The 14,089-nt window shown below is 39.5% G+C and overlaps 1 protein-coding gene across 4 annotated transcripts in view; it reads right to left on the bottom strand.

Moving 5' to 3' along the window:
• Window positions 1-14,089, bottom strand: part of gria3b (glutamate receptor, ionotropic, AMPA 3b) — a 93,844-nt gene that overhangs the window by 56,409 nt on the left and 23,346 nt on the right. For all 4 annotated transcript variants that reach the window (XR_002291017.2, XM_023959269.2, XM_023959270.2 and 1 more), the window contains exon 3: window positions 2,038-2,277. Coding sequence is in view for 3 of the 4 variants with exons in the window: in XM_023959269.2 (XP_023815037.1) it covers window positions 2,038-2,277 (240 nt within the window). In the remaining variant the exon portion in view is untranslated. The remainder of the gene's footprint in view (window positions 1-2,037; window positions 2,278-14,089) is intronic.

Here is a 14,089-nt window from a genome sequence, read left to right as displayed (position 1 = left end):
TAGAAGAGAAATATGCGTATTTGAAAAAATATAAAATAGGTTTAAAGAGCAAGTTTTGATGCTTTCATACTTTTTACAGTTGAAACAAATCACTTGAAAGAGAGTGGGAAATAAACAAAGCTCCAAAAGATCTAAAACATGCTAAGATGTCGGTCAGTTTTCTTTCGCTTCAGAGCTGGAGGGTGAAATCAGCAGTGTTAAGATATTAATTTTTAATCGGACTCCTCTTGGTGTAGCCAACAGCCAGGGTCCACGTTGCCAGAGGAGCTGAACTACCTGATAGCAGCAGCACAGACTCTTTGACACATCTGTCTGCTTGATGAGCCAAGTGTCAAAGCCCCCCAAAGTGCTGGATGGAGTGCATCAATAAACAACTTTAATCCCCTCCTGGGGCCAATGTCCTCCCACTAATAAGGGATCGTCTTACACCACTGGCAGTAAGGGGAGAGGTAAAAGTGGCTTGGCATCAGCCTCAGCACGCCGATGTTCTATGCTGGGAATTGTCTCTACACAGGTAACGGGCTGTAAATAACAAGCGCCTGCTGTTGCCTTAATTGCTGGACTGAATAGATGTTTTGTTTCTTCATCCTTGTTTTCCCTCCCTCTGTTGCCCTTTTGTGCCTTTAAAGAATATGTTAGTTTGTCATCAGTGCCTCTCCGTCTCCGCAACACCTCCTCAGTGTTTGTATTTCTGCCTTCCACACCTCCGCTGTATATCCCAACTCTGCTCCAGACAGTTTGGCTTGCCAGACAGAAGTTGAAAGGCAGATGGATGGGGGCTCGGCTGTAGTGGTTGTGCTGAAGAAGATGTGGGTTGCAAACGTCCGCGGGGAAGATCCAATGAGTGTCCTAGTCAGAATGACCCTAATTAACCACATATTATCTGCAGGCAGTGTGGAAGATTAAGGCTCTTAGCGTTGGACCATGCAGGCCTGTAGACTGATAGACAGAGGACTCTATGCTAAAACACTCCAAATATTCTGCCTCAAAGCAAGTTGCAGAAAGAGACGTGAGGCCAGACCATTACATAAAAAAGCTGAGAACAGGCTGCAGGAGATAGAAAGCTTGGGGCCCTTCTGCAGGTCAGGACCTTTCCATAATTACCAAATAAATGTTTGTTTCCCTTTAGGCTTTTTCCCATCAGGGGTCGCCACAGCAAACGAGTCGCACGATAAACTTGGCAACCCTCTCAAAGCAACCGGGCTTGGGACCGGCACAGAAGTAGAGAAGGGAATAGGGAGCAGCCCGGAGTCGAACCCTGGTTTCACGGACGGAAGGCGCCGCAAACCAGCACTAGCTAAACCGGCTCCCCCATTATTACCAAATAAATAAGGCAAAAAAAAGGCAGGACCATTGTAGGATGAACACAGTTTGTGGAATCTCAACACAGAAGTCAATTTTGTTTTGTTTTGTTTGTCATTTTCTGAACATATCCTTCACACCTTCCAAGGTGCTGTGTGAACAAATCAAAGTTATTGTAGGAGCAGCAAAATTCTGCTGGAAGATAATGAGCTCATTTTCTCTCTGACATCAGAAATGAGAAGAATTGACACTTAGGTGTGATGACAGGTTGTCAGATATGTGGTGTAGACAATGAAATGCAATATGGGAGCTACACAAAACCCTCGCGAAGGAGCACAATGAAAAGCCCCCACTGGGAGGCAGAGTCTAATTTCTGTATAAAAGCGTTCAGTGGCAGCTGTGACATACCTCATTTCAAATGAGAAACGAGCCAATATCAACAACACGATTAAACAGAAGATTAACTGACACAAAGCAGTCAACTGTTGGAAGGATCCAAGGGGTTATTGCTCATGGAACATGCCATTGCTTTGAGTGTGATGCTGTTTTTACAAGTGCAATGAGCTGCTGGTGAATATATTTTTAACCCAACAACAAATTATTTCAATAAAGAGTGTTGTGTTTACAGCTAAAGGCTTTCTGTTGTGTTTCAGGTTTGATCTACTCTTTATTGTGTGTTTTCATGTTGTAAATCAAGCTACGTGAGTGATCCAAGGTCTGCGATTTCCCTCTTACCTCGGTCAGTGTCGTAGAGGTAGACAAACTTCTGCCATTTGTAGTGCGACAGCAGGCTGAGGACCGCCCCCCGCAGGGCAGGCCTCATCTGGATGACGAACTGTACCTCATTGTCGGTGGGGTAACTGGGCGTGACAAATGAGGTGTGCAGAGCACCACAGAACGAGGTCAAGGTGTTCATGGACTTCTTGTCGTAGAATCCAAAGATGGCGTACACCCCGCGGGAGAACTGAGAGCAAACTGCAGGGACAGCAGAGCACAGAAGAGCACAAGCATTACAGCAGTGGTCAGCATGTATGCACTTTCTAAAATGTGGGCCACATCAGTTCAGGCAGAAATGCTTTAGTGTGTGACAAAGCACTGACAGCCAGTCAGAGGGTCACCAGGGTCTAACAGACTTCATGAATCACCACAACGCAATTCAAAAACTTTAAACATACAGCCCAATATTTTCAAGAATTTTAGAAACAAATGTTCGTTTAATACAAGTAAAAAATAGTAGCAATGTCCCAAATCTGACATTAAGCGTTCCACTCTAATCTTTTTCTCTTGTATTTTTTATTTTTTACTTTTAAAAATATATAATTTTAGAGTTTTTCAATTTATTTTATATTAGAGTTTGGCTGAAGCTACTAGGCATTATATTCAAACCATTTTGCTGATGGGGTCCCTAAAAAGGTACTGCACCATCTCTCTGAGCTTTGTTATTATACAGTACAACAAAAAGAATAATGATAATGACAGATTGTCATGAAAGAGTTTAGGTGTTTTATTTTGTTCACAAAGAAATTGGTGAAAAGAAAGGCTTGGAAAATTGGTTGTGATGACGTCACTGTTCAGTATTCAGGCCAATTTGAAGCCAGAGTTTAGTTTTGGGACAGGTGCAATTTGTGACGGATGTGACTTAACTAATACTTACCTTTATACAGTTGGGCAAATTACTGAGATAAACTGACCTCACAGCTCCTGGGACACGCCCATCAAGGTTATTCTAGACTGGGAGTGTTGGACCCATTTGCTATATAAGAATTGGACCGAGTGAGTGTGATGTCAACACCCATAAAAAATGGTACTTCGGCTCCAACCAAATGAAATCAATTCAGTCGCCTTTTTTTTTTTTTTTAGTGATGTGAAAATCATCATGTTGGTCCAGCATTTGTACAGCAACTACCCTTGCCAATCGGGAGTGAGATTGTTGGAATTTCACACCCCTATCACTTAAAAGCAGACCCAGGGGAATGTGTCAATCAAATGCTTCAAACATTCCATGTGAAACCAAATACTTTTATTGAGGCTTCTGATTGGCCACTTTACAACTTGATTAACTTCCACTGCAAAAAAAAACTATCATAAAAAAATTAGGATTTTCGTAAAAACATATAAAAACTTGGAAGGGCAAAGATGGTGATTCTCACAAATATGACTGAGTAGTTAGCTGTTTTTTTCTCAAGAAGTCTATAGGATTTTGGCTTCTTGGAGCCAGCGGGTGCTTCCTGTTTGAAACTTGAGGGGGTAGTGGCCGCTCAGTCCAGTTCTCATATACTGTCAAGCGCTCGATAACTGACATCCAGCAGTTTTTTCAAAACTCTGCCCTACCTAATGCTGATCACCTGGATCAAGTGTGTTTTGCCAATAAGAAGGCACAATGGCCAGTTGGTTGAAAAACATGCAGGGCACTGGCCCTCCAGGCCTGGAATTTACCCCTCTGTTCTTGACCTATTTATGATTTAAAATACCACACGTCCGTTTGGAATGCGACTTTGATCTCAAATTTAAAGTTAACTGCAGGATCCAGTCAGCTGCAGTTTGTAACTAAACACAAACGTGTTGTGCCTTAGTGCTGTTGTCATACATGCATTTTAAAGCAGTGGCAATAAGTCAGACAGCCAATGCTAGGTTATGTATTCAAGTTCCTCACTTTTGCTTCAGATATACCTCTTAAAGACAGCAGAGTGGAAATGTCGCATTTGCCATCGGCTCGAAATTAAACAGTTAATCATGAGCGGTATGTCAACGAAGCCTTCAAAGACACAATTTTCTAGCATCACAGCAGCACAGAAACTTCGGAGATACAAAGTGCACAGTGTGGGGAAGCTCATGACAGTGGCTGATGGGAAAAAAAACACAAAGAAATATCACAGTAACAACAGGCCATGGGAGCACCCGGGTAGCTTTTATAACCTCAATAAAATCTGGATTTTCTCATTTACTTGAGCTGTCAATCTCTGCTATGCCTAATGTTTGCCCAGTGAGAAGGTGGGGGGAAGAGGTGTTCCAGCCTCTTACATAACTGAAAGTCTGTGTCACAGTTTTTATATATGTATATGTGCCACCTTGCTTTAATCAGGGGGATCCTATTCTTTGTGAACGTAAGTGTGTAGGTGTGTGTGTGTGTAGGGGGGGGGGGGGGGGGGGGGGTCAGTGATATATTGTTTCTAGATTTTGATTTCACATCTTATCAGAGTCTCATTTCATGAGTTTAAATTCAAATAAAACCAGTTCACAAAGAATTATTTTGTTAAAAAAACAAAGAACTATGAAGAGTGGAATGGATTCAATCATACTCGTATAGAGTTGTAATAAGAGAAAAAGCTTTAGGTGGTGAAAAAAGGCAGTCAATTTAGGCATTACTTTTCTTTGCCTTTGTGGTTCAAACAAAAATAAGCTATTTTAGCTACTTATCAGAGGTAGTGCCATTTAAGTTTCAAGTTGTGATAGCTGTTGGAGTTCTCATGAGCAATTAGTTTGACACTCACTGTTGCTGAATGTTTGTCGGTTAATACAGGACTCTAGTATGTGTGTCGCATTATTAAAATGACACATTTCTGAGACTATGATTGGACAAAAAGTATCACAGAAAAACATGTGAGTGCCTTTTAAAATATAATTTTCATTTGGCTGTCACTAGAATTATAGAAAGCAGTGTTTTCAGTTTTTATCAGTCATTCAATGTCTTTTTTATCGTAAGAAACTTTAAATGGACAGCATTTATGTTCCTTACCGGTAGTGTTTTCTTTTTTCTTTTTTTTCTAAGTTTTGGCAGCCACTCAGAGTGCTTTCACACTAAAAGCCTGTCTGACCCAATCCAACTGCACTTTGCTCGTCTATTTAACATCCAACGTAATGCAGGTATAGCCGTCCTGAACTGCAACAGTAGAGAATCCATCTTTAAAAACTATTATCAGCTGCTCCATTCCTCTTTAAATGCTAGCTGTCCCCTGCGATCAGATATCCCTTCTATTCCCAGTTTCTTTTTCAACCTTAGGGCCCTTGTGCTGAGAACAGATTGCATCTGTTATAAAAATGAACCCTCCACCACCATTTTAATTAACCAACTGTACATGCAATGTTTGATTTGCATGATAGATTTTTGTAATTCAACAAGAAATTTCAGGGGATTTTTATACAAGATCGTATCAATTTCACTTACGCAAAAAAAAAAAAAAGAAGAAGTTTCTTCAGAAACCAAAACCTGCCGTTTCCTCCACCATGTCTGTCTAAATTGGTCACTAGAACAGCAGGAGAGTACAATTTCTGCTGCAAGGAGTTACAGCCAGTTCATTACAATCTCTTTAATGACTTAGTATAATTGAGCTGTTATTTACAGTTTATTGACCACTAGAATGTGAATTTGGAGTCTAACTCTGGCCAGGTAGAGAGGGCTTAGACTGATTTACTTTCATTAAGCAGGAAGCTTAAAGTAATCTATTTTGATATCCTGATTTGTATGTGATCATTACACACTACTTACAGTATGTCTTTTTTAAATTAAAGTTCATCAAGATTTTTCAAGCCCAATTTAACAACATAACTCATTTTTCATCAAAAATCTGAGACTGTGTCAATATTATTGTTTACATTCATAATCTTATTTTGGAAATCTGCATTTTCCACAACAAATACTGTGTGGAAAAATACAAAAATATATTACATGAACTAGTTTCACAAACCCAGGTTGTATTCTGGGGTCTAATGGGATGCTATTCATTCATTTGTATCTGCACACATTCTGCGTTAATGCACCATGCACACAAACCCCCCCAGAATTCTAGCAGGAGGTGGACAGATTTAATGATAGCAGCTCACAAATGTAAGCACTGCAGCATACGTGTTTGTGCCAGAACAAAGTGGCAGCCGAGGAATAGAAACGTCACACCATTCATTGGAGCTCTACAGCTCCCAACAGGAGCTCCGACCAGTTATCGCTCTGCTTCCTCACCCAAAATGAACAAGTCACTGCAGCGTTCGCAGCAGCTGTGACAGCTACTGCTGCAAAAGCTCCCTGCTAGCTGAAACAGACATCTCTTTCTGCTAAATGGAAGCAGTTCTGCTTTCATTAACATTACACAAACATTTTTTCTTAATCTGTGCAAGTTGCTGCAGAAGAATATGTGTGGAAGTAGGAAAAAACTGTCTTTGACACGAAAGCGAGACTGTAATCTGAAGTCACCAAAAGCATAGAATAAAAGAACAGTTATTTTAATATTGTCTAACAAATCTGAACAAGCACTTCAGGGACTGAGCATCTCAAGAATGCAGAGAGCTTTTTGTTTATCAGAATATGCATATGACATTTCTTCAGGGACAAAATAAAAACGCTCTGCATTTTCATCATACACTCTAGTGGGACGGCATAAACTGTAAGTCTGGAGCGAGTCAGAAGCCATTAATGTGTAAACTAATACCAAGAGCTGCAGATGTTTTTTTGCTTTCCCACCAATCAGGACTGCCTGTTCACTCACTCTGATTGACTCTCAAGGGTTCCCAGTGGTTAATCAACCATTGTCAACATCCGTAAACACTTTTTGTATTCCAGCAAAGCTGTTGGTCGACAGTGAGGATGTCTCCATCCAATTTTATGTAAAGTATGTGTCAGGCTTTTGCGTCTGACTGGTTGATGGATATCTACTTGAGTCAGATGGCGACACACTTGAGATATACCTTTGGCTTTTTCTTTAAATGTAGAGTTAGTGTCCTCTGTGCTGAAGACAATCAATCATCAACATGACAGTCTGGATCTGTGCTTTCATCCTAATCAAGGATAAAATGCTATACTTCACAGAAAAAATACATTTGTTTGTATTATTTTTTTGCCGCCCTGAGAGGTTTTGTTTTTAAGAATGCATGTGCAAGCTTCTGTGACGCACAAAGGACAGCGTGACACGGTTCACGTGTTTGTCCTTGAACCACAACCGCTGCATAAATGAAAGACCTAGCCACTGTTGTGATATCCGTTTTAATTCTATTCCCACCCTCTATCTGTCCTCACAGAGGCCCCACTTCCAGGAACACCACACAAAAAACGCAGCTTAACACGACGAGACAAGCACACACGCAGCTGCTTGATGTGTGACTCAACAGGTTGGACAGCGGTATTGTGAGGGAGTGCTGCCGTCGCCCACAATAAAAAAGAGCAAGTAAGAGTTTCAGGCCTTGTCAAGGCCCAGTTTGTCCTGCTCTCTTTCTCAATTTGGGCCAATACTGGCACATATGTGGCAACTTTTCCCCTCCACGAGTCATCCTTTTGTTTTGGGGGTGAGCTTTGAGCTTTCTGTTCAACCCCCCCCTCAGTGAAACAGTCTCTTTGTGTTGCTCCTTTTTGAGTTCTCTCCACCTTATTGTAGTAGAAATGTTGGCAGAGCAGGATCCCAAAAGCAAGGTTACCTAGGGTGACCCAAGCTGGCGTTTTTCGTGGCGGTAAAGTTTATGAAGATGTTACAGACGAGAGCTGAAGGGTTCCGTTTTGGGGTCATCACTGGGTTAGTCACGCCGCACCAGATCTGGCAGCATTCTGCAGCTCTGCCCCTTAACCGCAAATCATGCTGAACTCTTCGTCTTAACTTGCATCACAATGTTCCTCCTTTAGAACCAGTTTTTTTAAGAGTCTGTCTACACAAGCGTCATTTCCACTAGGTTAAAGGCTGAAAGCTGCTTTATATATGTTCACTGTAAACTCATGGAATTCCAGCCAAATTCCAATATCCAAATAATGGAAGCAGTTTTATTGATTTTTCAGAGGAGTGCTTTAAGCTGAGCTGTGCAGAAGCTTCTTGTTTTCTCTCTTAATCACTACTGGCACATTTCCATGGTTAGAGGCCAACCAACCAGTGATGCCACATCTCCAGTCTTTGGTGTTGCAGAAGGGGTTTATATGTTGCAGGCGGGAAGTGATCAGAGCTGGCAGAGCTTCAAGATTCGTTAAAGTCTGAGGGATGGAGAAGATGACAAACAGTAACCTTTTGTGTCCTTGACTTTTTTGAAGATGAAAAAAAAGCTATGCATCTTGGATTTTATCTCAATGTCATGTGACTAAACTAGAACTAAGTATATAATTATGCTAATTCAGTAGACGTTTATCCAAAGCAGGCCACAAGTCAATAACTCACAAAGGGCAATGCAAAGTTTACATTTTTCTGAAAGAAACTTTTGACACATAAACATGGAAAGATTTGGGTTTAAATTGTCTCTTCTTCTTTGAGGTTACATGAGAGGACACATGCAATGTTTTCTTTATAAAATTCACTCTCATGTCAAATTTGGTTAAACTTGCAGTAAAGCAAAAGTTTCCCTTCTATGGCCAATTTTGCTAGAATGGTGATTTTGGTAAAAATTTGTACAAAATAAATGATCTGAATCGGCAATAAAACACAAAATGCAAAAAAAGATACTTGTGATGATACTTCTGGAACAAAGTTACAGCTTGAATCATATTGGAAATTCAGACATGTATTTATACTGCACAGATAATCTTGAATGTCATTTCTTAAGCCTTCAGTGGGGTGGGATCATTTACTAGAATTTACTCCGCCCACATCTGAAAAGGACACATGGGCGGTAAAACACAGGTAAAGTCTCAAAGTAAAAGTAAAAGCTCTGTTGGGTCCACCCACCTTCCAATCAAAAAGTCAATGAGGTAGTCGATGGGAGTTAATACCAAATTTGGCAAGGGGCGGTGAGGGCTCAGAGGAATCATTTTAGAATGATCTTTAGGATATCGAAAGTGAATATGAAAGTGAAAGGAGAGCACTGGTCAGAGTCATCTCCTCCCTCTTCAACAGCAGAGTGGAACTAAACAATGCATAGATATTTTTAGTCCACCTACCAGCCAATACAAAAAAGAAAAAGAAAAATCATGCTTCTAATAATATAAAAATCCGAGCTACATTAAAATCAAGCATTTAACCCCCCACACACAGATAATTACAAACAAACAAACAAACATATATTTTTTTTTTATAAATAAAATATAATGCAACAATCATAGATATATTAAACCAGATTGACATTAAGTATGTTTCTGCTGTAAAATCAATCTATAAACCATGGACTCAAGGAGAACTTGCTGCCCTTTGCAACCATCCTTCAGTCATCACATGAAGGAATGGCAACATTTGAGACTTCCATATTGGTTTTCAATCCATGAGCAGAAGCTGGAGGCTTTGTAAATCCGTCACCCTGCAACTGCACACATGACAACGTTCAAATGATTGCTCATGTCAGCATGTCAGAGTTCAATGAGATAAAGGAGACGATGAAGACGAGAATGTTATAAATGTTGGAAGGAACAAAAAACAGCCCAAATGTGAAGTATTTGAGTGACTGCTGTAATGCAAGAATTCAGCAGTGATAAAATACTTTCATTCTTCCAAGAATCAGAGTATTGTCAGCAGCAAATTCATCCACAAACCCATTTTTTCCTCCATCATCTGCATCAGAACCATTCTTTCAGGCACAAATATAGTCACCAGCAAAGCATGATCAAGAAATTACAAAAAAAAAATAAAAAAAAGCCTTGAGATGCTTTTGTCACTATTTCCATGGAGAAAAGAGAGCTGAAGAAAGATTTAAAGCCTGACATGCTTCTCTAACACTTGCTGACTCCTTTGCTTAAACTCCACCACACGCCGGGGACAGATCTTCCCACCAGGTGGGGTTCACATCAGATAACTCAGGTGTTAAAGTTGCATGAGACCATCTCCCTGAGACTTTATGTCGATAAGCAAATCAAGAGCTATGCTTCCACTCTGCAGGATGTGGATGTTATAAAACCAATACTGATGTCACTTATTCACTTTCCTGTGAATTTGATGTGATTTTTTTTTAAGGTCAAACCTTATGCTGATGCTGAATCTCTTCAGAACTCAGACTCTGAGGTTGAAACATGGCTCACAGAAGATGTAAACATGACTCTCACGGTACACCGCGTTGAAATATGTCCTGACTAAAATAACTTATGACCACTTTGTACACAACAACCTTGGTAGATACACCCTTCAAGGCACAATCCATTAAGCATGAAAAGATAAATGCTTTTAGAATGAGAGTATTGTCTGAGGCGCTGACGGAAACTCAAAAGCCATCAAAGATGAAACGGAGGGAAAAGAGGGCGGAGCCGCAGCAGTGATAACTGTCCAGATGAAATAAAGCACAACGCGATTCTTTAGGAAATCCTTCTTTGTGGCATGAGGAAAGGTTTTGAGGAGACAGCTGAAGAAGAACTGCTGGCAAAAGATGAGAGAAACCCCCTGCTGTGGCAGGGAAGTTTTTCACTGGTGAGGGTTTTTTAAAACATTTTTTGAAATGTCTTTAATACTTTTGTTTACCATCTTGAACCACACATTGTTGTTAGCCAAAAAAAAAAAAATTAAAACCTGATAATTTTGTATCTTATTTACTTTTTAGATTTTACTAAATCTAAAAAAGTATTCATGTATTTATTTGAGCAGATCCACATTTTACTTTTAATTGGTTGAAATAACATTTTCCTTCTTTTTAATGAAGTCTGTCAAAAAAAGTCTATTTTCTTTAGTGTCAATATATTCATTTATACTCAGCTGTTTTTGTCAATAGAGCTTGGTGAAATGGGTGATTTAGGGTAAATTGGCCTAGAGAGCATTTTGGCATCTTTGTAAAGCTGTAGTTTGATCACCTTTTTTGAAAACACTTCATGTACTGTAGAACACTTGTGTTTTTTGGATAGCATAGTATTGCCAATGAAAGGTATACCCTTATTTGAAACAAGACAAGCAAAATAAAAAAAAGATGATTTTGTTTAATCTGCTTAGTTATTCAATTAAAATGTCACCCTGTACCCTACATTCTTTTAATAGTCTACTCCAAATGAGCCCAAATTGCAGTTTTATTGTGATCTCCAAAAAAAGAAGAAGAAAGAACTGGAATTAAACTCTTTGTCCTTTGGGCTCCACTGATGTGGAACTAGTTGCTGAGGTTTCAGAGGAATGCTTTTCAGATTAAGATTAATTTTTTTGTTATGATGCTGTAAGATAAGACTGCTGAGGAACATCCCATAATGTATTTGGCACTTTATCTTACTACTTTGTGTGCTAATATCCTATATCTCATAATTTAAATTCAAAATCATGTATTTGTGTTTTCAACAATTTTTAAGAATGTTTCCCAGGTGTCTCTTTTTGGTCTTAATGGTCTTGAAATAAATTTATTTTAGTTGTCGGATGCACTGCAATACAATTTCACTAGTTATAGAGTACCAAAAGAATCCCCAAAGTAATTTTTTTCATGTAAAGTGGAAAAAAAAATGAAAAATGAGATAGATCAAACTGACAAGTCAACTGCCTTGTTTCTTCAGAGACGGTAAGACACGTCAGCAGAAAGTTCAATAAAATCAAAAAAGTTACAACTTTCTAAGGGCAAACTGTAGATATGTTGGATATTTTTTCAGCCTCAGTGCAAAAATGCAGCTTAGTGTGCAAACATATATATTAATAATAATTGATTTACAGTAACAAAACTGAAGTATTTATTTCTGTGATACATTTACACAGCAGTTCTTCTCTACAGTTTGTAGTCTTTCAGGCACTTTCTTATAGATTTTTTTTTCCATGCAGGAGTGATCTCCTCCTTATCCACCTCAATGTCTCCCTCCACTCCTGTCTCCTTTATCTCCACTACTCTATTAGGCTCCTTCTTTTGTTGCTTGCTTCTTTGCCTCAGCCATCTGGTCATCCCCCAAAGCACACTCCTCTTCAAGCATGGTGGTACTTCTCTCCAGCTGAGTGCCTCTTGCGTTCTCCTCTCAGGCCGCTTCCCTCATAATATCATCCTGCGCTGTCAGTGGACCAAATATACTGTAGGTGTTGGACTTTGGGAGGAACAGAGGACACAGCGCGGTACAGGGATCGAGGCTGCACTGAAGAAATCCCCTAGCCTCAGCTTTATCTTTCTGTAATTAAATAAAAAGAAAATAAATGTTGTGCTCTGTGTGGAAATATAGGTGGCTGCCCCCATCTTTAACTCAGGAGAAATAATGCGTCTGTTAATATGATTCTGAGAGCATCACCTGGAATTTCAATAATGCTAATTTACTTAAGTAAGGCGGCCCTGTGCACGCCGACAGTCATTACAGAATCTTGCATAGGTCTAAGCGGTAAACAGCACACCACAAAACATTGCTCTTTCTAATCTGCCCATTCTTTTTTCAGTTTTCTTTAATCCCATTTAGTCTTTTTTCTTTTTTTCTCTGCAGCTAACCATGCCTCCCCCCTTCCCCTGCTGCAGGGAAACTATGCATCCCTTCTCCAGTTCACTGGTCAAGCACACACAGTGTGCTGCCCTCATTCCCATCTATAATCAGGCCACTCAACAGTGCTACAGGGATGTTACATTTCCAATGCATCACTTGAGATGACTGAGCTGAAATGCTCATTCAGATGGATGCATGATGTCCTGTAGGCACATTGGGCTAATTCAAAAAATATGTAAAAAAAGGCGTCTTCGTTCAGTCAGCATTTAGACCCTTCGTGGTCGACCTAGTATCCTGCACAGGCTTGGGTGGGTCAAGAAAAGTAAATGTCACAGTGATTAGCTGCTTTTCTCTCCTCTGTCACAAAATATATATTTTAATCTCTGCTTCATCCATCTCTCCTCTTGGTTACTTCCTGTATCTCTGTCCCCTTCCTCATTTAGTCCTCCTCACTGGTCCTTTTGGATCCTCCCAAACCCATTTGCCAGCATCAAGAACAGCCATTCCAAACCCAAAATGAAGAAGGAATGCTGTCACAGGGAGATATCTTGTAAGTGCCTAGGGGGATTGCATCAGCTCTTGTCATACAGAGATGTGAAGTGCTACAGACTGTTAACTCAAATGGCAGACCCAGATTCAAGAACTACTCAACTGCAGAGGTGCTTTGAGCCGATAAAAGAAAGCTGTTAGAAGTCCTTCTGAATCAACTTCTGGAATTTTTATTTAGACTTCAAATTATCTGCTAACTTCAGCTAATCAAAGCAAAATAGAACCACACATGCATATTAGATATGACAGAGGAGTAAAATGTTTTAATTGAAGTATTAACGACAGATTTTTCATTTGAATTGATTGACCTAAATTCTTTAAAACAAATCACTTGTGAATGTGTACAAAAGCTGTGAAAAATGTCTCTTCAGGCCAGGATAAAAGACACACATTGAGGGAAGTGCTCTCCAGATAATATATTTTAAAAAAAGGATGGTAAAAAAAAACCTAGAGGGGAGTTTTACAAAGTTATTAGAGAAAAAATGCTAAAGCCTGTGTATAGATTGTACTCCACAAAATAAATCACATTTTTGAGAAAAAACGTCTGCTAAAAAGCAATATAGCAGGTTTTACAATAAAAAGAGCTTTGCAAATGTTGATATAAAAAAATGAACAATGCTTATTTGTTGAAGGCACAAACACAAGCACCTACATCCTTTCATAGCATGAAGGTATAAAACCATCATCAAAATGCTACTTTATTGTGTCATAAATCGCTTGTGAGGCACTTGTAAAAAAAATGTCAAGTGCTTCGCAAAAGGAACAGATTCGTCCTTTATATTAGTTTGCTCTGTTAGACACTTTCATATAAGTAAATTCACTGCAAAACCCCAATTAAAATTGGGTCTTCTCATGTATTTGTTTTCTTGCAAAGTGAGCTGTCATCTGTAAAATGTTTGAGCTGCCGGGTCAGATTTTTCACTGCCCCATCTGCTGTTTTCAGTAGGAAAAAAGAAAGAGGGCAAAAGGAAGACACGAGAGTTCAAAGAAAACACAACAGTT

Source organism: Oryzias latipes, chromosome 10 (genome assembly GCF_053564925.1).
Source record: "Oryzias latipes strain Hd-rR chromosome 10, Olatipes_Hd-rR_3.1".
In the NCBI taxonomy this organism is placed as follows: domain Eukaryota; kingdom Metazoa; phylum Chordata; class Actinopteri; order Beloniformes; family Adrianichthyidae; genus Oryzias; species Oryzias latipes.
Note: the sequence above shows the minus strand (reverse complement) of the source record. Positions and strands in the feature narration are given on the sequence as shown.